Here is a 23,823-nt window from a genome sequence, read left to right as displayed (position 1 = left end):
AACTAACAATCAGAACTGCCAGCATTTTAATGTCAATGTTATTTATGGCAAATAACAAAAGTTTGGGGTCAATCAGGTTTCTGTTATTGTAAGAAAAACACGTATTTGACAAGAAAGCATTGAATTTAGTAACAGCAGATATGTATAATGTTGTAATAATAGAGATTTCCATGTAAAACAAAGAGTTTTGAAAACAATCTGAAAATGCAAAAATATTAAGCAGCACAACATTATATATTAATAAGAAATACACTTTTCTTCAGCACAAAGCGGCTCATATGAATAATTTCTTTTGTGTAATGTGACTTCAGTTTGATATGCAACTGCTTTTTTATTATTTGCAAAGTTTTGCACTAAATTATATTTTAAATTATGAATATTTAATTAATGTTGTAAACGTACTAAGATTATGTAGACCAATGCCAAACATTTTAAACTGTGTATACATTAACTATAAAAAGTGAGTAAATCTGTTGCCTTAAAAGTACACTATATGCATAATTCTAACTTTACTTGACAGCTCCAACTTAAAATAGTGAATAAAGCCATTGTAAGTAGGCAACTTGTCTCTTTTAAGGCAATGGGATTAATCATGTTTGAGCAATTCCAGCATTTTGGATGTGACATTTGCAGTAAAAAATCTAAACATAAATTCACAGAGAAAGTATATGTTAACATTATATTGAGACATCTGTTTATATTTTCCAGAACTGACCACAGAGTTAAGGGATCCAAAAAATATCAATCTGCAAGCATTTTTGTATATTTTAAATGAGGAAAATAAACGTGTGTCATGGATATGACCAAAAAAAGTCAGCGAGTTTACAGTATACAACATACTTTTTAGAAATTCTGTGAATTAAACTGCACAACCCAGAAGAAACAATGATAATCATATGGATAAGACTTGGCTCATAACAAAACAAAACAAAAATATTTTATTTTATTAACATTTTTGCATTTATGAGGAAAAAGCTTCATTCTGGATGTGACATCTCTCCGTTAGTGATGTGGCCGATGTGAAATTTTCACATGTGTGACTTTGGTAAATCAAATATAATAGTTTGAAAACATTGACAGATACTTTAAGCGTTTGTAAAGTATTGTAAAATACCTGTGAAAACAAAAGAGTAAAAAAGTTTTTTTCATGGCATGGCTGACATTTGCAAGGAATTGCTCATTAAAGTAACAAAATGCTTTTATTACAGTGTAAACAAATACATTAATATAAATGTGTGTATTTATTTATTTTTAAACAATTAAATAATATTAAATAACTTTGAAGTAAATAGCACATAATTTTTTTTATCAACTAAAGCTGTTTTTGCGACAACAATACACACCTTTGACACCAGTATTTACAAATAATGCATGAGTCATGATGCCGAATCATGATTTACCTTATTATTTTCATACCATATCGCTTCATGCAACAGAATTTATGTAATTATTTTCTTAACTAATCCCAAATACTTTTACTGCACTCCAAAAAAAAGAAACAACTTTTGGCTACAGTGTACTGTTAATACACACAACAGCAAACTGGTCTTTTAGGATGTGTGTCCTGATAAGAGTTGGAATATCCAGACTTTCTGATAAGAGTATCTGGTGTTGTGAAGCAGAGTAACTGTACACCAAAGCCAAAGCTCAGATTAGTTTCGCCTCGTTCGCACACTCCGAAAAAGGGCTACTATGGCAACAGGGAGCTGCGCGGCCCTGCTTAAGGCACGTCAGGAAGAACCCATGGGGCAAAGAGAGCTAGCTGGGACTTGTCTGTGCTAATGAGAACAGCAGCAAGACTTACTATACACACACACAAAGACAACACCCAGTTTACTATATGACTATTATGGCGGTATCAAACCTTCTTGTTGCAATTAACTGCTCAAGCTTTTATCACGATATATGATCACAATATTAAGCTATACCACAAAAAAAAAAGTTTCTTTTATTTATTTTTTTTTTTATTGTTATTCTACCTGTTAGGATTTTTTTTGTTTTTTTTTTTGCATACAGCAGGCAAAATAAGTATTGAACACCACCATTTTTCACTGAAAAGATATTTTAAAGGTGCTGTTGGCTTGACAGTTTTCTCAAATGTTGGTAACAACCAAATAAATCCATATATGCAAAAAAAACAAATTAATTACTAAATACTAATTAGGTTAAGTGTAATAAAATGAAATTACGCAGGGAAAAAAAGCATTGAACACATGAAGAAAGGAGCTGTAGAAAGCCCAGACAGCAGCTGAAATCTCTCAGTAATTCTTCAGCAACCCTCTGCCCTTCGGGATTGTAAATGAAAATTAACTGCTGCAGTCCAACTTCTACATTAGCAGGAGGCTGTAGATGAAGCAAGGGTGGACATTTCACGAAGACAATGATCCAAAACACAGCCAAGGAAACTCTCAAATGCTTTCAGAGTAAGAAAATCAAGCTGTGGAATGGCCCAGCCAATCACCTTACTTGAATTCAATAGGAAATATAAAATAAAGATCAGATTTTATAGACCGGACCCACAAAACCATCCAGATTTTTACACCCTGTCAGTGAAAAACTCAAACCTGAGCAATGGAAAAGCCTTCATTCTCCATATGAGATACATCTTTAAGCTGCCATGACCAAAAAAACCTTTAATATAAATTATTAAACATGTTTCAGTAGTTCAGTACAAATAACTAAATAGAATTAATCTTTAATTAAGTTTGAAACACTATGACTTTATGGTTAAAATCAACTTTAAATCTTATACAGCCACAGTTCTTAAAAACACATTCAAATGGAAATCTTCCAGTCTATTAGGATTACACTTTATGACAATGTTTATGACAAGCACATGTTCTGAACAATGACTGTAAAAAATATGGACGACGCGACAGCCCTTTTTCCCATTGAACGCCTTGAGGGCAAAACGCCTGCTTGACGGGCACAAACTGTCGCAAAAGACTGCTGAAATTGGAGCCAGACATGCGCAGAAGGATTGTCTGATGGAGCCAGAGGAGGAGCCGCGAAAATGAGCAGAGTCGAGCTTCCAATCAAACGCTTTATGTAAAATCAACTACGCCCCCCGAACTTCTCAGCATGCGTTTGCTGTCATATCAACACAAATGGATGTAATAACGTTAACAAATATGAGGGTTTTATATATTCAATCGCGCCAGCTCCAGGCCGCAGCGCATAACTTACTCGCGGCGTCGCGGGCTGATGCCGCATCTGGCTCGATTGACTCGGACTGGAATCGGGCAGTGAGTCCAGGCATCCGGAGTAGGTCCCGCAGAGGTAACATTAGTCAGTCTGAGCTCTAAGAGATAAGTCTCCGGCAGGCGAGAATCTAGCCGGAACTGTGTTTTGCTATCTGGGTGGCTAGGCGTGTATCAGCAAACTAATAAAGCCAGAAAAAAGCCCTGAACTTAGCGAATAAACAGTGTTCCACCAGGATCATGTATGTCAGAAACTATAGTTTACTGCTGAACTCATTTTGTCATGGTAAAATAACACAGAAATCGAATAATAACACTTCAGTCTACTTCAGTCTTCTGCCGAAGCTCAGACGGTTTTCTTTGAGAAACTCAATCACCGGTGTCAATCACGATGACAAGCCCAGCATTAAATTACTGCTAAAAACAAACTGTTTACAAAAATGAAGATCTGCACCTATTTCAGCACAATAACCAGGGCCTTAATCGACCAGAACTATCTTTCGGGACATTTTATTGCAAGTGTAATTTTTTTTTTATTTGGGCTCAAGTCTCCTTCATTAACACGGAGGAGGCGGGCTTTATGACTTGTACTGCAGCCAGCCCCCAGGGGGCGATCTAACGGCCGAAACCTTCACTCAAACGTAGGCTTGCGGCACACTTGGTTCTGAACTGTGGTGGCTGGTCATTTTAATATAATCCCATTCCATATTGCTCCATATTGCAAATACTGTGATGTGACGACTAAAATTTATTGTACAGCCCTAATATTGATGTTTTAGATGTTCGTGTCCATATACTGTAGGACAGCATAGCAGACACTTTAATATATCTGATGTCTGATAATTATATTCCTCAAACATGAAAGAGGAAGTGCAAAGACTAAAGCCCTTTCACCACCTTTGACGTTGTTTTATCCTTTAGTGAAAGTTACAGGCACAAAATCTTCAAGTTCTGTGGGAAATATGTGACAACAGCCAATTGTCCTGGTCAAAAACAAACATAATGAAACAGGAAGTGGGATTTCTGGGAAAAAAAGGAGCACATTTACACACCCTCCCCAAAAGGAATCGAAGTCTCACTCAATGTACATTCCTCTCAGGAAGTCATTCTTTATTTTGGCAATCTGAGACAACATTTCTGAGGAAAGACCAATGATAATGCAAGTGGTTTTGATAAAACCTTGGTAAAACGAAAGAGACTAAGCACCCGTTTAACTTCCCTACACTGTGATAAGCAGCCAGCTATGAGGAACAGAACACAAATGAAAAGATGCATATCGCCTCAGCTGAAATATCATGCAAAAAAGTTCACCACAACAGCATGGTAGAATAATTATAAAACCATATGCACCCATTTTGAACAGCTACTTCCTGTCATATACAGAGCACTGCTGCGAAACACATAGCTAAAGTTCGACTTTTGATCTTGTTTTTATTAAATTGACTGCTTCAGTTTAAAAATAAAATATATAAATATTGTATTCATAATGATGTTTTCGATTTTAAGCATTGACATGAGCAATGTGTAAAAAAAAATGTGTGGTTGAACAAACACACCAAAACAAAAAGACTTTGACTTGAGAGTAAATCAATCTATATAAATGCTTTTGAAATTTGGTTTGTTGATTATTTTGAGAATAAGTTATAGAGATACTGTCGTCTTCTTACAAACTAGGTCTGGTAGGGTTGTCACGATACTGGAATTTTGTACCAATCGATACTGAAATTTTAAAAATGTCCATTTGCCACTAACATTTGAGCACTGTCTTAAACACCACTGATTTGTTTACGTGCTCAACAGAAATGACTGCGATTGGCCGCTAAGGTCATCAGTTCACCAAACCACAGGTATGGGGACACTGGAGCACTTTAAAGCAACGATTCATCAGTGAATGACCTGTCAGACAAATTAGACTAATTATAGACAAATTAGCTGATCAAAGCAACTTTGAAACGCTCTAGTGTCCCTACATCTGTTTTACCAAATTCCAGTATATTGTGACAACTCTAAGGTCTGCTCATATTATACTGAAAACTTATAATTGACAGGATAATAGTATATGCAATATTGTAGAATTATGTAATTATGTAACTTAATTGCTTTTATTTTGTGTGTAAAGTAGGGCTGGGCGATTTGGCAAAAAAAAAAAAATCTAGGTTTTTTATAAAGTTTGACCGATTCACGATTTCGATTTTTTTTTTATTGTGTTACTAGTCTTCTCAAAACATTACAACAACATGACTGAAGTAACATTCTCATTAAAATCAACTCAAACCATCTGGTTAAGGAATATTGTATTTTCAATGGCCATGTCATACAAAAAAAAAAAAAAAAATCGGTCAAGGTGTAAATAAATGTAAAACAAATTCACGAGTTAAATAGTGTTGCTGAAGATTAGAATAAGAAATATTTGTGTAAGGCGAGGCAGTGGCGCAGTAGGTAGTAAGGGTGTCACGATTTCGATTTTAAATCGAAATCGATCGAAATTTATGCTCAATTTCGATTATCGAATTAAAAAATAGAATCGTCGATGCAGCCACGCCCCCAATGTCACGTCAGCTTGGCTTGCCAAGCGGGAAAAACAGGCTTGTTGAAGTGCTTGTTTAACTGTGCAGACGCAGGAGACCCGTCGACACGGCTTAAACATTCAGGGCTCGACAATAAGGACTGCCCGATGGCCCGGGGCCAGCGTGCGAGACGCTCGGGTCAGTGTACAGTGCTGCCTTGTTGCGTGCCAGATCGAGCCAGAGCTGCGTGCTGCGACTGTCTGTCAATTGTGTGCAAATACAATCTTACGGTGCTTTCACACATAAACGTTTGTTTCGGAATCTGTCTCGTTTCCCCCGTTAGCGCCGTTTGTTTGATATATATCTAGCAGTTGCGCTCGCATCTGTGCCAAATCATTCAGTCCAAGATCGCCTGAATGAGATGGTCTCTGCCCTATTAAGCGGATCGATTGTAGTGAGAAAACAAAATGCAACGAACTAACGACCCAGGCTATATCACAGTGTATTATGATCGTGTAATAGCCATATATACAGCTATATGAAGAGTGAATGATGAGCAGGGCGAGATGTCATTCTTACCGGTAAATGCGAAAGTGAAAGCATGCTGAAATATTACCGAGAGCGGTTTATCCAGCCTGATCTCGGTTTATCCGTTAGGAAAATTGACCGAAGTTACTATTTGATAATTTTTTTCATGTTTTAATCTTATAATATGTTGTGTTAGGCCAGTTGTTTTGTTCATTCCCGCACTGACAGCTCACAAGAAAGATCAACATTGATCCGCTTCGCGATCTGATGCAGTCTCGGTTCATCTGCTATATATAACATATGTCTCTCTATAATTTAAGCCTAAAATGGAGTATTCTAGCCAACGTTTCTTTAATAGATTGATTAATTCAATAGATAGATTTTGGTAATTGTGTGTAACTTACCTTTATTCATTTACTGTATGATTTGGTTATGGGTAAAACAAAGACCATGCAGGTCAGGTAGTTTAAAAGGTAGGCTACAAATAATTAATTCGTTATTAATTAATTAATTATTCATAATCGAAAATCTAATCGAATCGTGACTTAAGAATCGAAAATGTAATCGAATAGAGGATTTGGAGGATCGTGACACCCTTAGTAGGTAGTGCTGTCGCCTCACAGCAAGAAGGTTGCTGGGTCGCTGGTTCGAACCTCGGCTCGGTTGGCGTTTCTGTGTGTAGTTTGCATGTTCTCCCTGCCTTCACGTGGGTTTCCTTAGGGTGCTCCGGTTTCCCCCACAGTCCAAAGACATGCTGTACAGGTGAATTGGGTGGGCTAAAATGTCCATAGTGTATGAGTGTGTGTGTGTATGGATGTTTCCCAGAGATGGGATGCGGCTGGAAGGGCATCCGCTGCGTAAAAACTTGCTGGATAAGATGGCGGTTCATTCCGCTGTGGCGACCCCGGATTAATAAAGGGAGTAAGCCGACAAGAAAATGATTGAATGAATGAATATTTGTGTAAATATTGCAGTTGTAGGAATACAGGGGTATTTTTTGCAAGTTTTGCTGAGCCTAGGAAAGATTGGCTGTCAGCTCGGCTTTGGCTTTGTCTTCTTCTGAATGAATGACTGGTTGTTATGCTGCTGCCTTTTCTTAAAACGATACAGTGGAAGTAAAGGAAAGTAATGGAAACTGTAAAGCCTAATGTAACCCGATGTGTGAAGTTGTGGACGCATAGCAGGAGCAAAAACAAGTACCAGATGTGTGTCTAATATAAAATAATATATTTAATCTATTTTTCTTTTTTCGATCATTTGATGCGCTTTGCTCCACTCTCTGTATTATGCTACTTTCATTTTCACTGCTACAGTCCCTCACCTCTACTAGTGTTCAAACCAAAAGATCGGCGTGGTTTTTCAAATGGCAGGCTTTTACGTCCTTCATACATGTTGAGATCAAGTTTATCGACTGAGGGAATATGTCTTGACAATCCACACAGACGTGCAACAAGTAAAATCCTACATGACTTCACGCTTTAACAGGCAGTCAAGCAGGTCGCACACCAGAAGCGCCAAAGCGCATTGGTGCCATTATCATGTATTAAATTTTTTCTTTTTAAATCACGATTTCTCAATTTGATTCAAAATTAAATCGTCTGAAAACGTAAATTCGAATTAATCAGAAAAATATCTGAAAAATCATCCAGCCCTATAGTGTAAAGCATTTGTTTGTTGCATGAATAGGTTGTTCATATAAATTTTATCAAATAGATGGGGCCTTCCTATCTTTATTCATCTCACCCAAGTAGGTATGATTATGCTACTGGCTAGCCTGATCTCAAAGGTGAACTAGCAGTAGAGACAAGCAAGTAAGTGTCCCATTTTCCACCACGTTGTTTAAATAGCAAATCCATTTGCGCCACTTTGTGGACTTATAAGTGTTTCAGCCTAGAAAAGATGTGTTAAGGCGCATTGTTGGTGCACCGCTATTTTGAGTAAGTAAAACAGGCTGTGCAATAGACCAGCTGAAAGCAGGCCTAAAGTCCAGAGCAGAGGGCGTTAGCGTGTGTCTCACTTACACATTGCTTAAAACACACAGGATGTACAGCAATGTGCAAATATCTTTACAAATGAAAAATAATTAAGGAATAAAATATTACAAAAATTGTTACTTTCTACATGAATATAAAAACCACTGCCTTTATGCCTTCTTTACCTCAGGGGGCTATTTTTAGTTTAATTATGACAACTTGCTTTTGTATAATGTTATTCCTATTATTGTTATTTATTATATGCATATTTATATTTTCATTCGTTCATTACTTTTCTTTTCGGCTTAGTCCCTTTATTAATTCAGGGTTGCAACAGCAGACTTTCATGCAAGAGGGCACAGGTGTCGATTGTAAATGACGTCACTTGCAGAGGAAGCGCGGTTGCCTGAGAGTGCAAGCGCAAGAGAGCAAGCCTGAAAGTGCAAGTGCAAATCTGCAACCAGTTTCTTATTATGTGTTTGGCTATAACTGAGTTTTCTGACCACACGTCATGATTACTGGTCATTTATATGTTTGCAGGAAAATAAAACTGAATTTAGAAATAGTTTTGAAACAAATCCTTGTGCTTAACAAATAAAATAAAATATGTAGGCTAATAGATGTCTTCAGTGGAGTGTACAACGCTGTTTTCATATCCACGAAAAAAAAGAGAATGTGAAAGTAAAAGACAACTGGAGGAGGCTCATTCTTCATTCTCGCGCTGCAGATGGTCTGTTTAACTGTTTCTCGCTAGTAAAGCATTCATTTTTTTCACTTACAAAGGCCGCCATGTAAATACTGTGCCATGGCGCGACACAACTGACTCTTTAAGGGAATAGGAGATGAGAGATGTTTATTTGCAAAACACACTCATAACTCATTAAGAGAATAAGTACAACCCTGTTAGACCATGCACCAGAGGCAAAGCCTTTTAAATAGCAAAAGTGGATTTTTTATTAGTTTTATTAGTTTTATTTCTGTTGAATCCCAAAGAAGGTATTTTGAAGAAAGCCAAAAACCTGTAATCATTGATGTCTCTAAAGTAGGAAAAACAAATAATAGAAAAGCCAATGGGCACAAGTTTCCAGCTTTCTTCAAAGTATTTTTCTTTTTCCAAGACCTGTGAAGAGATGATGCTAACCATCGAGGGCAACACATACACTTAGGCCCAATCCCAATTCTACCACTTAGCCCTTCCCCTTACCCCTTGTGCCAACTTTCTTTAGTTTGAAGGCGTAGGGCTAAGCAGAAGGGCTCGATAGCCCTCAATTTTTCAGGACCACACTCGAAACCAAGGGATAAGAAAATTTCCCTGAATGCACCAGCCACAATGGTAGCATGGCTGCACACGAAAGTCAGCAGATGCACAAATTTGTATTTTTTGTCATTATCAGGAATTTTTACAACAAACAAGCACATGTTTTAATACATTCATAAAGGCGTTTGTGTTTTACCATCATGCTTTATAAAAAAAAAAAAAAAACGCTAAAATACTAAAAAAAAAAAAGTCTAGCAGTCTAAAAAAAGTCTAGTGGCTGAGAAGGACCTCATTGCCACATTATATCATTATGACAACATAATATTGTTGCCTTCAGTGATTTCCTGAAGATAAGCACAAAAAAAAAAAAAAACGCAAGTGGAATAACTACAGCAGTCAGCGTCGATGATCTCATGAAGCAAGAGATCGCTATGACGTGTGCAGGTGTTGTAGTGCAGTCCCATTTCTTAGGGGTAAATTTGAAGCCCTTTCCCATGGTTTCCGCTACATTCATTCTTCCATGGCGGGGCGCCACGGCAAAATTCATCCTGCCACGGCTACATAACAGCTTCTCATTCAAAACATTATATTTTTTTAATAGCGGGTAATAATCGCATCAAAACGTATTAAAGAATAAGTGAATTATAACAGCGCAAACCTTTCTGTAACCGTAGTAGTGCTGTGCGTCATTTGTGTAACCCATCAAGGTGACGACGTATACCCGTTTCATCCCGTTTCACCCGTTTACTTCAGGACGCATTAATACCGTTCTGTAGGTATTGTAGAATTCATAAATATTCCTAATAAATCTAATAAATGTTGGAGACATACTCGTTACATAAACGCACTAAATCGCACTTTGGCAGTGTTTATTTGAGAGCGCGCAGATCTTCATGTGAAAGCAGCTTATAGTTGAGGGGGCGTGCAAGAAGTTTTGTGCACGAGCAGAGAAAATCTGCGCGCAAGCAAAGAATCCGCATGCTCGTAGGCTATTACATAAATGCGATCTCGACTTCTAATATTGTGCTCACGATATTTGCCATTTGAATTAACGCAACAGGTAGTTGGTAGATCTGTGTAAAATAAAGAAGGCCTGCCGCCACAGCTGGAAAAATCTTAGAGGAAACAATGCTTTCCCATCAAACTCTGTTTCAAGGGCGAATGGGAAGGGGTGCAAAATAGAATTGGGATTGGGCCTTAATACACTTTATTAAAGATGTACACAAACATCACCTACATTATATGCTATGAGACTGCAGGTTAACTATGTCTGTATAACTAACATTTGATTGTAACTTTAACTTAATTTGATTGTAATGCAATAATGTGCACATTTGTAAAGCTGCTTTGATACAATAATCACTGTAAAAGCAGGTGACGTATAAAATACTGTTTTTGGGTCCAAGTTGCTACTCATTTGAATTAAGAAAAAAATTTGCTTATGACCATGACCATATGATTTTTAGTCATATCACACATTACAGTGAATTTTATATAAAATCATGGTGTACACATCAGTCTCTGGAGTTTCTGCATTACAGACACCAGTATTTGAACAATTTATAAAAAAAATTACCATTTTATAGCCGTCGGATATTAGGCATGGACAGGGCCTGACGTTACCTTTTTTAATCACCAGCCACTGTGGTTAGTACACTCAAAAAAAATTATTTTTTTTTGCTTGTTCAAACTACTTTATTAATAAGCTGAATTAATACAATTCTTGAGATTTCATTGGGAGAACTTAATTTTTTATGTTCACTCCACATAAATTTATTAAAAGTGTTAAGTTAACTTAATTGATTTGTGTTGGGACAGCATGAATGAATTGTGTGGAACCCTGCATTTTTTACAGTGTAGACTTAAAACATCACAAATTTTGTAGTTGGGAAAGTATATTTACAGTAATATGCATAAATGTGACTTTGGCAAATTACATGATTTCGATTTTGTGTTATGTCCAACATCATTTCCCTTTTTGTGTGTGTTGTGTATGAGCTGCTCAATGTGCATAAGCATTTAGGTTGCATCTCATTGCAAGTTTTTATTTCACATGACTTTTCAGCGCTCAAAATTAAGATTTTACCAAATTTATCTCTGACCACACCAAAAAAAAAAAATAATAATTTATAGCCACAAAATTTAAATGTGTCAAAACAAGCAAAATATAGCAGTAAAATATTGCATGCTCTTTTAACTCAACAAAACTTTTCTTTAAAAACAAATTAACATTTAAAAAACAACCAGTCATGTATCTAAAATATACACATTAATCAATCCTGGGTAAAGGTCTCAGATCACCAGTTATCTACACTAGATGTGAGATTAATCTCATATTAAAGCAATGTTATTGTAAAAAAATAAAAAAAAAAATAAATAAAAATAAAAAATAATTAAACCATATTAAAAAAAAATAACTCCATTTCAAAGAGAACCGATCGCAGCAGTTACGTTTCCTCTAGGCACGGTTGCTTCGCACAAGTAAACGTGAGCGTGCATGCTTTTAAACAGTCACGCGCATCACATCACCTGTGTGTGTGAGTGATCATCCTCTCATTTGGTATTCACCTGCATTCTTTTGATTGCCCAAACAGTTTTGTCAGTCCTGCTGCTTCTCAATTCTTTGATCACATTTGCACAAATATTGGGCCATCCTTATTGACAAACCCTGCTTTTAAGAAAACTATAACTTCAAAATTATTTTCAACCAGCCAAAGTGACTAGTTGTGGTGGGTGTCTAACCCGCCACAGCTGAAATCTACCCTTTGGCAGGTCGGTGGGTTTTAATGTCAAGCCCTGGGCATGGATATATACAGTTGAAGTCAGAATTATTAGCCCACCTGAATTATTAGCCCCCTGTTTATTTTTTCCTCAATTTCTGTTTAATGTAGAGAAGGTTTTTTCAACACATTTCTAAACATAATAGTTTTAATAACACATTTCTAATAACTGATATATTTTATCTTTGCCATGATGACAGTAAATAATATTTTACTAGATATTTTTCAAGACACTTCTATACAGATTAAATTGACATTTAAAAGTTTAACTAGGTTAATTAGGTTAACTAGGCAGTTTAGGGTAATTAGTCAAGTTATTGTATAAAGATAGTTTGTTCTGTAAACTACCGAAAAAAATATAGCTCAAAGAGGCTAATAATTTTGACCTTAAATTGTGTTTAAAAAAAATGTAAAACTGCTTTTATTCTAGCCAAAATAAAATAAATAAGACTTTATCCAGAAGAAAAAATATTATCAGACTTACAGTGAAAATTTCCTTGCTCTGTTAAACATCATTTGGGAAATATAAAAAAACAAATAAATAAATAAAAATCAAAGGGAGGCTAATAATTCTGACTTTAACTGTATAAACATTGCGATTGTGATCTTCGAAAGTATTACATCACTTTGTAAATGTTTATTATTAGCATTTGTTGAGTTTCCCTACAGTTTGATAGAGCAATTGGACATGGAAGCTGCTTCGCGTGAGGTCACACTTAACAAGTGTATACAAATAAACTAGAATTAAATTGATTTGAATTATGTTTAACACAACAAAGAATGTCAAATCAGTTTTAAATACAAGAAGGATGAGTAAATGACAAAATTACATTTTTAATCTAAAGAATGTGGTAAACACTTTTAAACAGTGTTTCCAACACTTCAAATAATCAGAAAGCATGATTTGCTCTTACCTGTTTGCCTGTGCTTTGATTCGTTGAGTTTGCAGATATACTGAGGGATTGGCTTTTTGTTACAGCCGCCCCTGTGGATGCTCTTCTGGGTTGAGTTGCCTTGCTCTTTTCCTCTGCGGTGGGACTGCCATTATCTACAGTTTCATGCTCATCCTGAAGAACCGCATCCCACGGGTCTTTAGCTTTCCCAGACTCCTCAATAAAAGGACAGCTTGAAACAGCAGGTGTCTCCTCGACCTCCACCTCCTTGCGCTTGTTGAGAGGGTCCAAGTCCAGCCATTCAAATCGGCTGATGTTAGGAGGTTCTGAGGGCTGAGGTAGGGGCTCCAGAGACTTGACACTTGCCGATTCGGTTTCCATGCTAGATGACCTGCCGTTCTTCAAGTATTCCGAAGTGCTGGCAATCTTGTCAAACAGCTTGGCCATCTCTGGGGTGACGGCAGGCTGCGAGTAGACCAGAGCAGCAGGTGGTTGGATGGGAGTAAAGGAGAGAAAGGGGGTCGGTGGAATAAATGGAGACATTGCTGGACTAAAGCCATTCTGGAAAGAGCAAGGAGGCTTGGCGAATGGAGCAGAGGGGAATATGGGAGTCTGTGCATGCGTTGGAGTGGGTGTCCAGTGGAACGAAGAGGGGTTGAAGGCATGTCCGCCAGGATATGATGCGCTGAGATTGCAACCTAGCAAAGAGGAAGGTCTTGTCATTTTGTTTGCACCAAAACTGTCATCCAGAAGCAGCTTTTCCAGCTCCTCCTTTGTCAGGTTCTCCAAATCGATATCCTCAAAGTTGTCTTTTTGCTCCTTCTTCTGTGTTTCTGATTCGCAGAATACAATAAGGTCTTTCTCTGGCCGGCTGCTGGATGTTTGCGCTGTTGGATTGGGAAGGGGATTAACAGAAGAGGCTGTGACTGGGAGTGTGTGCCTTTTCTCGCGCTTAATTTTATCGAAGGCCTCTACCTCCATGCGTAAAGCCTCTTCCTTCCCCACAATTCCTTTTGGCCGGACCACCCCCGGAGAGGCTGGCCTGTCAAACTTAAACCCATTGCCACTGGATATGTGGGCCATGGTGTCAGCTCTGCCTTGCGATGTACATGAGGAGACCACTGGGTTCTGATGGGAACTTTACAACAGGTGCCTATGAGAGAAAATTGAGAGAACATTACACTTCAGTTTCAAAAAGCAAAAGATGCATTGCATGGTCTGTGCCAATTATAATGCACTGGTAAAGCTACTTTTAATGGCAGTAGTCAATAGACTCTATACTGTGTCGCTCTGGGCTATTTTTAACAATCAATTATGCTGTTCACAATAGTGTGGACACAAATATGAGCCATTACTCACGGTAATGGACTTAGTCCATTATGCAGCAACACTAGCACAGCATTTTGTCCCAAATCAAACAAATGAATCCTTTTCGACATGAGAACAGCATGAAAAGATTAATACAACCACACATTTTCCATTAGGCAAAAGCTGATTCTGCAACTACTCAGACTTGAATAAAAGATGAGGATCAAAGGAGATCTTCCATACTGCAATCTGATGATCATAAGATTGGGATTTCTGACAAAAGCATCCTTAAAATTTTGGAAATGAAAAACAAATCCATTATGGAAACAAAACATCATCAGGAAAATATAATTTAGCTTAAGCGACTAGCGAGGGTGCGTCTAACACTGGTTTTAATGGATGAATGGCAGGCACTTACAAGCACATACCAGACATTTCCTTGTGCCCTGCAGGCCAGAGACATGCCAGCTTGCAATTGAAACAGAACCAATTAGGTGCAAACTCAAGACTCAAAACTTTCATTCCTTGTTCAAATCTTCACTGATTATGTGCTAAAACACAAATAAAATCGGGCAGGATTTACATTGTGTGTGACAGTGATGATTTGTGGAGTGACAGAAATAAAAACAGATGTGTTTCTGAGAATCGAGACAAGAAAGAATTTGTTATTTAGTGATGTTATGCAAAATGTAATACAACGTTTTGTTGATGTATAAAATAATAAATCTTTTAATATTTAATGTATTAATGAATAGTTCAGCTCATATATATTTGCAATAATGAAAGTGGAAAAAAGATTGTTTTAAGCAATATGTTCTTTTACAAAATATTAAAGAACTGGCATCACTTTCAAAGCAATACTTATGCAATGAGGTCAAAAGTGTGTTTACAGAGTGTTTTACAACATCTCTGAACACAATTCAGCCAATCATAAACAGTTCATTTTATAATAACGAACTTAACTGATATACGATTGCATGTAAACATTTATTAGGACACCATGGTTTCTGTCATGTGGAAAAGACAGTCACAGAATACCTTCATAAAGACAATATTTGAATATGAAGTAGCATGCGTGTCCATGTGAATGAGCTTCCTTATTTACTGCTTGCTTTAAAAAATACTACAGCCATATTACCCCCTCTTGTCTCCCCAACTATAGCACACGACAATTCCAAACATTATTAATTCTGAGTGCGTTACACAGGTGAGCGGGCTTGAAACCACCTGTAGAAAACACACACTTTCATCTCTCTGACACTTTAACCGAGACCTGCACCAGGTTTTAATCACTCCATATAAAAAAAAAAAAATTTGGAAGTGTGATTTACACAGGTGAGTGGGCTTGGCAAACCACCTGTAGTTAAAAAAAAACTTCCCTTTTTAGCTCAAGCACTAAATTCTCTGAGTACAAACAGTCCCTTAGTATTTATACTTCTTATGTGTATTGCCTCTTCATGTTCAATCACTGCACGCCTCCTCAATTGAAAAAAATCTCCATAACAACCTGTCAAAATAAAAGTGTCAATTATTTTGACCAAATTATGACCGAAAATTAAATGTGTTCCTAAAACTGTAATTTTAACACTATATTAATTATAATAATAGCCAATAAAACTAGTAATACTTCTTATATAAATCAATAACAGTTATATGAAATCTAGGATAAAATAAAGCATATTTAATTGGACCTTAATCTGGCAACTTTAAATGCTGTTGATACAATATGAATTTATTTATATTTATGTTTATTTATATAACTGTCCATTGATTAATATTAGCAGATGCTATATAATAATAATAAATAAATATCTGCATGATTGGTCGACTAAGAGGTTGAATATCATTGGTAAACATGTAGTAATATAACTTGAGTATGGTATTTAATTATTTATAAAATAGATATTTATTGCATTTCCTGCTATAATAATAAAATCCTTATTTACCATACACTTTAAAAATCACTCATAAAGCAATAAAAGATTTGGGTTATACAGTCCAGCCCAAACACAGATAATCCAAGAACAACATACCACACACAAAGTCAAACTACATTGGAAATTGGTCAATCTGCTTCCCAAAGACATTCGTGCTGCCAAGTCTGACCATCAATACACTGCTGAGGTCATTGTGCACAGTGAGGAATTTAGCATGCAAGCCAGAGGGGTTGGTCTCCTCAGAGCATTGTTCACAGTAGAGACCAGGCATGTTTTATCAGTATGACATCCAATAAGATGATCATATTTCTCATTTTATGAATTTTTACAACTTCAGGCCAAATGTTTGAGTATAAAGAATGTAGAAATATAAAATGTATATATATATATATATATATATATATATATATATATATATATATATATATATATATATATATATATATATATACATATATATATATTGCTAAATTAAAAAAAATTAATTACAAATTATTTAAAAAAATAGTATTACTGTAAGCAATATATTTTTGATACAATGAAATAAACAAGAGAGAATAATAGGGCTACATGATATTGTAAAATTCTAATATTGCTATATTTAATTTTTGTGCAATAAATATTGCAATATGAATACTGTTTCAGAAGATGGTTTGAATAGCTCTATTTGATGGTTTTCTGGGGAATCTAGCAGTATTCGGTTACATAAATTGAATAATCACAATGCAAAAAAAAAAAATCCTTTTCTTATTTTGTTTTGTCTTGTTTCTAGGCATGGGACAATAACTGTTTTCAAGGTATATTACCACGGTTTGGAAAAGTCAAGGTTTTAAAACCACCCAAATTTTCTGCTATACCGTTCCTAAGGTATGTGTAAGATTTTTTTATTTATGTTTTTTTGTTTGTTTTTGTGGACAACAATATCTCCAGCAGAAAAGATATCCAAAGTTTCATTTGAATTAATTAGCCAGACTATTACTGGTCCAAAATATTTTAAATGTTTCTCAAATAAAAATATATGGTGTTTAAAGGGGGAAAAAAATGTTTACAAGTCTAAAATTTATTCTTTTTAAGTCACAAGTAATCAAAATACAGTAAAACCATGATATTTTTATCCAAGGTAATCATACTGTCAGAACCCATACCAGCCCATAGTTTCTAGTCCAAATATCAGAAAAATTCTTAGTCCAAGTAAAAACTTTGTCAGAAGAAAAAAAAGTAAAAATTAAGAGATTTTGCTTGTTTTAAGGAAATTATCTGCCAGTGATGTACGAGAAATAATTTTGTTTCATCTTTGAAAGAAGGTATTTGGACTAGAAATAAGACAAAAATTCTAAGTACGAAATATTTTTGCATAAATTATATAAAGTCCATATAAATACCGTGATTAAATACAATTTATTTTAAATGTAGCTCCTGGTCACCTATAATTCTGGTCACCTATAATTCTGACTGGACAGTGCATATCTTTGCGATGTGACTATTGCAAATGAGCACATTGCAATATTGATGGCAAAACTATTTTGTGCAGCCCTAGAGTATTTGTAATGGTAGACACTTTATTTTGTTGATCTGTTTTTCTTTTGTAACCCTTTAACTTCCTCTAAAAAAAGAAAAAAAAAACATTTTCTTTGGTTAAATTGTGATCATGACACCACTCATTCTTCAGTTTTATGTTTTAATGAAATCCTATAAACAAAAGGTGCCATGTTAAAGGATTAAGATGATTATAGCAGATCAAATGGTTGAAAGATGTGGAGTGTAACACCTAGTCACTCATTCTATGTTTTTTCATATTAGAAGTATAAAAATGACAAACCTTTGCAGTTAAAATCTCATGGGAACGGTTCTCAACCCCAAGGCCAAATGCCTGACTGCACACTTGAAATAATGACAAACATCACTTATCTATGCATTCAAAAACCCGGGGAAGAACTTTTTATGTGTTGTGCTGTCAAACCATATCTGAAGTAAACAAATATGTTTTTGTACTTCACAATAAAATGATTCATCAAGCTTCTGTGCAACTGTTCAAAGTACAGAAGTCACGCTCTAGACACAAATGAATAACTAGATAATGCATACAGCTTTCAAATAACACAGTGCATCACTTTTATGCACTAAACAGAATGCACAATTCGAGAAAAAAACTGTGTTGTTGGTTTCTGATGCTTTTCTAAGCACTTGCAAAACATGTCAAGAGAAGACACACTGTTCCCAAGATGGTAACAATGATCAGAGGGGAAAATGAATGAGAAATTACAGAAACACACCACTCGTATTATGTCAAACCTGTCATTACTCATGTCCTGTTTACAATAAACATAATATAGTGAGTTTACGTGACAGAAAACAATTGGAGGACAGAGGTTTCATCCAGCTAGCATACCCAAGGCACATGATTCATGCATATTACTACAATGACGCAACATTGCAGGAAAAAAAACTATTACATGCCATCATTTTCGAGGGAAGTTATCCAAAAACAAGCCATACTTGCTGAATCAACACATTTTGCAATTTCAGTTGTCTGGCAAAAGTTAAAAACAAGACAAAACCTGCTACTCCAGTCAGCGACCACAATAAAACTGACTCAAAAGACACACATAAGAGCTTTTATCCCAATGAAAAGCATGCCAATATTGAAATTATTACACATAACATCAACTATGCTATTTCAGCTTTGAAGAAAGAAAATATGCTTTAATAAAAGACCACAAAATACAGTGCTCAGCATATATGAGTAGTAGTACACCCCACACAAATCAATATTTTAAACGAGTATCTTCTATAGGAAGCTATACAATATTGTATGCATACAGTATACATTAGATTAGTCAGATCTAAAGCCAAATCCAACAAAATAATTTACAATAACGGTCCAAAAATGTACATATCAGGGAAAAATATTAATCAAAAATGTAAAAAAAAAAAAAAAAAAGTAAAATTCAAGTGAAACAAAAAAAAAAGATAGAATTCTTATAGTTTGTGATTGCAATAGTTTGCCTGGATTAAAATGTATCATCTTTCTATTTCTAAATATGTTTGGTGATAGTTTGGTGGTTTAATAAATATAGCTTGCTAATAAATCTGTTTTGTTCAAATGCATCATAATATATGACCTATATTAATTTGAAAATGAATAAAAATATTTATTTACAAAATTGGATGGTACAAATTTATGTTGAGCACTGTATATGTGCAAAAAAATGCACTAAACATTCTTGCATAAATAGTTAGAATTAAATTTTTATTTCAATACAGCGAATGGCTCACTACTGACAAGATTTGTATTAGAATTAATAATAAATCCTACTTTATACAGAAGAGTTACAGGCTTCACACTGTTGCGAAAGGGGTTAGTGAAGGTGCAGCAGGAACTTGAGTTTCTTCATTTACTTTCATTAACTTGTTTTAAATTGTTGCATTGAGTAACGTTACTGTTAATGAGGCATTAGTTGAAATGCTCGATTAAAATTGCCAAAACAGAAATGCAACAAAAACGTACCTTAATAGCTACTCACTACTAAATAAAGGCAAATGCGGTTTAAAAGGCATTTAAGAGAAATAAAAGTTGATTTACAAAATGCAGTAAAATGTAGATAACTTAGCCAAAGAAGCCAATTTACCACAACCCCATCTTTTAATCTGCCAATATTAACATTTCTTCACAAATACTGGTGTCAGCTCAAACAATAATCTCAAAAGACATCCCAGAAGACAAAGTCTCAACACTTACGCGAAATATCTCCCGTAAAAAGTTGTTTTCGAAACTTTTAGGCACTGTTTGTGCAAATGTTTCGGCATTTCGGCGCACTGAACGCGCCAACAAAAAGTGAAAACCCAAGCCGAAGAAAAACAAACAGAAGAACTACTCAGACAAACACAACATACTGTACTTCCGGTACACGGACGAGCAGAGCCGATGGATAAACTTAACCGCGTAGAAAGAGTTTGCGTGTGAATAAAGTACGATTCCCACCTTCAGACTCTCCGATCTTTGACGCTGGACATTTTCCTCCAGCTGGAAAATTTGCTCATGTAGTCGTAGACGCAAACGTCAGTTCCTGCTGAAGATCAGAGATGAAAGATCACGGAGAAACAGCGACACCTAGAGGCCAGAAAAGTCATGACGGTTCTTTGGTTTCTGAACTAAACTGTGTAAACTACAATAGAGCGTCGATGCCATCTGCTGTTAAAAATGTTTAGGGTTTAAACGTTTAAACTTGTAGGCTACGCATGCTTGCGTGCTCCTCCATCCGAGCAATTCTGCCATTTTGAGCATTTTGCACTTTTTTAATAGTAAAAACTTTGGATGAAAACAGCATCAGGAGGTTTTATTACACTTTTATTACACTGAAGCATATGCTACAGCCCTCATAGATCTCTCTTTTAAAATAATGTTTTTAAAAGAAAAGCTTTTAAAAACATTACATGATGCTTTTCTACAGGATGCTTTACATTATTATATTTCTGCAAATAGATTAGATTAGTCACAGTTCACAGTTCATAGATTAGGCCTACACCTTCTTGCTGTGCGACAGTACTTCCTACTGCGCCACTGCTTCGCCCAGGGGGAATTAATACAAATTTAATAAACAAAACAATAATGAGAAATATAAAAATAGAAAATTTTTGTAGTTGTATTTTTTAATAACTAGCGTAATTAGATTTTAAATACATTATGTTTCCTACAGATGTTCGGAGATTAAACTCTTATTTTATTTCTATTAATAAAAAAATATATAATAAATAAATAAATAAACAAACAAACATATATATATATATATATATATATATATATATATATATATAAGGAGGGTGTATTAATTTATGCTTAGTACTGTACTAAGATATATAATAAGATATATAATAAGCTATATTTTTTTCAAGTCTACAGAACAAGCCATCATTATATAATAACTTGCCTAATTACCCTAACCTGCCTAGTTAACCTAATTAACCTAGTTAAGCCTTTAAATGTCACTTTAAGCTGTATAAAAGTGTCTTGAAAAATATCTAGTAAAATATCATTTACTGTCATCATGGCAAAAATAAAACAATTTATTTATTAGAAATTAGTTAATAAAACTGTTTAGAAATGAGTTGAAAAAATTTCTCTGTTAAACATAAATAAGGGGGAAAAAGTAACAGGGGGGCTAATAATTAAACTATATTAGCGTGTGTGTGCGTGTGTGTGAATAATAGTTTTGATTAAATGAAAGATCATCAAATAAACAAATCAGGATACTGAATTACTGTCATACTCTAAAAAGAATGTTGTAGCCAACTAAGATTTTAAAATACAAATATGATGTTTTTTCATATTTGAATCAATATTTTTCAAAGATTTTTTACAACAGTTTTTTAGGTAGGCTAGTTTTCTTAAATCTAAACTGCAAAGTTGTCAAAGCAGTATACGTTCAGAATTCTATGAACACACAAAAGCATGCAGTGATACTCATTTCAGTGTTGCTGACCCTCATAATTTTAATGCCACCCCATAAATAATTTTCAACATTCTGTCCCTGTCGGGTTCTGCCGTGTTTTGCTGCCTACGTGCTGCTTGTATCTGGAGTTGAATTACCCTTTCACAATAAATCAAATTTGTTTTACACGAATGTCTACTTGATCAAATTTTAGTCTTTTTTCATTGCTGCTATTTTATAACTGGTCTCTTAAAAGAAACAGACAAGCTGGGTGTACAGGTGAGATTTTTTTATTTAAAAAGCAGATATTTTTATTGCAGATGAATTTTAAGGAATTATACATGAATTTAATACAAAAAAGTCAATGATTGTGTGAACATTACCTTTGGGTCACATCGCCATACAGCTACTACCAACCCCCACCACCTGACCAGATTTCTGACGTGGAAACATGACGATTTTCAAGTTCAAACGTAAAAATATTACAATAAAGAAAAACTGGGACAATATATATTTATTTAGATACATGGGCCCTTTATTATTATACCTAATAATTATTAAGATTTCTGTATTTAATACCATTGAACAACAACTGCATTATAAAAACACAGCTCGTGCTGCTCTAGTTAACTTAACGCTGATATCAATTATTGTGTACATTTCGTCATTCTGTCACCACGGCAACCTGAGATCGTTTAAAAATCCACAAAACTCTCTATAAAGTTATCAATCCTGATTATCGCTACTCTAAACAAACCTCCTGTTGGCTGAGCTTCATCAGTTTGTCGACTTTGGGAAGTTGTTTTGAAGTTGTTCGTGATGCGACGCTCAAGAAGAACCAGGACTCTTCCAGCACACCTGAGGGACTTCCTGCTGGAGAGCGTCTCCTCCGTTGAGGAGCGGGCAGCGGCGGTGAGGCCGGACACCTCTCTGGAGGAGAAACACCTGAGGAACGCGGCTGCTCTTCCTGATCTTCGTCCCGCAGCCACAGTCTCTTCAGTGGGTGAGTGTCCGAAGGAAGAGCCTCTCTCTATCCATGGCCGTAGTGTGGAAGACTTTCAGCACATCTACCACAGTGTGATGGGCTCCACCAAGAAGAGGCGTGGTCGGTACAACCTAGAGCAGGGCCTGGAGATCAAGCAGCAGCTGTGGGAGAAGCTGGACCGGCCTGCACTGCTGGAGACCGAGCAACCTGATGGACGTGTGTTCATCACAGAGGTCAGATCCGGATCCAGCATCGCTCCTCAAATCTTGGTGGACATCAGCAAAGAGCCACTGCCCAGGGAGCCCCGAAGAAAGAAGGCCAGGCACTGAGACATCCTAGTGCCAGATGAAGGATCAGGGCACGTATGTACATACTGTATATATTGTATATAGTTATAGAATAACTTTATAATACATCAAATTTTCATTAAAGTTTTATCACATTGCTGGATGTTTTGGTGATGGTCAGTGCTGTTGACATTCGGCTCTTGAGTTGTTGGGTTTTGTTGGATGGTTCGCTGTATGTTGGCATGCGTTTAGCAAGGTTTTCTAGGCGGTTTCTTGCGTGTTGCTGGTCTCCTCTGAGTGGTTTTTGGCACATTAGTGGTTGTTAGGGTTGTTAGTGTTGGCTGTTGGGTTAGGGTAGGTTAGGTTAGGTTAGGTTAGGGTCCCTCACATGGTTTGCAGCTTGACGTGCTGTGAGGGCTTGTGTGCATCAGTGATGCTGAGAGCTACGCCACTGGTACTTCACAGCTACCGGTAGGGTCACCCATAGTGGACAGGTCTCAGCTGAGATGCCCGACCAAGACAAACCACCTGATTCTGGACAGCAGCAGATTGGCCTGATGCTCCAACTGACCCAGCTTGAACCAGTGACCTTCTTGCTGTAAGGCGACAGCACTACCTATTGCGCCACCGCGTCACCCGATTTCTATTCATAATTGTTTTAAATATGAAAAGAAGTAAGCAATTTAACATTTCTAAAAAATAATCTACATTAAAAAGAAATACACACTGATTTAAATG

The 23,823-nt window shown here is 36.0% G+C and overlaps 1 protein-coding gene across 6 annotated transcripts in view; it reads right to left on the bottom strand.

Moving 5' to 3' along the window:
* The window catches only part of pik3c2a (phosphatidylinositol-4-phosphate 3-kinase, catalytic subunit type 2 alpha), a 70,665-nt gene extending 50,269 nt beyond the window's left edge, over positions 1 to 20,396 (bottom strand). For 3 of the 6 annotated variants that reach the window (XM_087293209.1, XM_087293211.1, XM_087293213.1), the window contains exons 1-2: positions 20,124 to 20,396; positions 13,161 to 14,292 (exon numbers count right to left, since the gene is read on the bottom strand). In XM_087293209.1, coding sequence (XP_087149335.1) covers positions 13,161 to 14,222 — 1,062 coding nt within the window. In that variant the 5' untranslated portion in view covers positions 14,223 to 14,292; positions 20,124 to 20,396. The remainder of the gene's footprint in view (positions 1 to 13,160; positions 14,293 to 20,123) is intronic. The other 3 variants (XM_087293208.1, XM_087293210.1, XM_087293212.1) reach the window with 1 other exon arrangement.
* Positions 20,397 to 23,823: the final 3,427 nt, after the last annotated feature.

This window comes from Danio rerio, chromosome 18 (assembly GCF_052040795.2).
Source record: "Danio rerio strain M-AB ecotype USA chromosome 18, GRCz13ab, whole genome shotgun sequence".
Classification (NCBI taxonomy): domain Eukaryota; kingdom Metazoa; phylum Chordata; class Actinopteri; order Cypriniformes; family Danionidae; genus Danio; species Danio rerio.
Note: the sequence above shows the minus strand (reverse complement) of the source record. Positions and strands in the feature narration are given on the sequence as shown.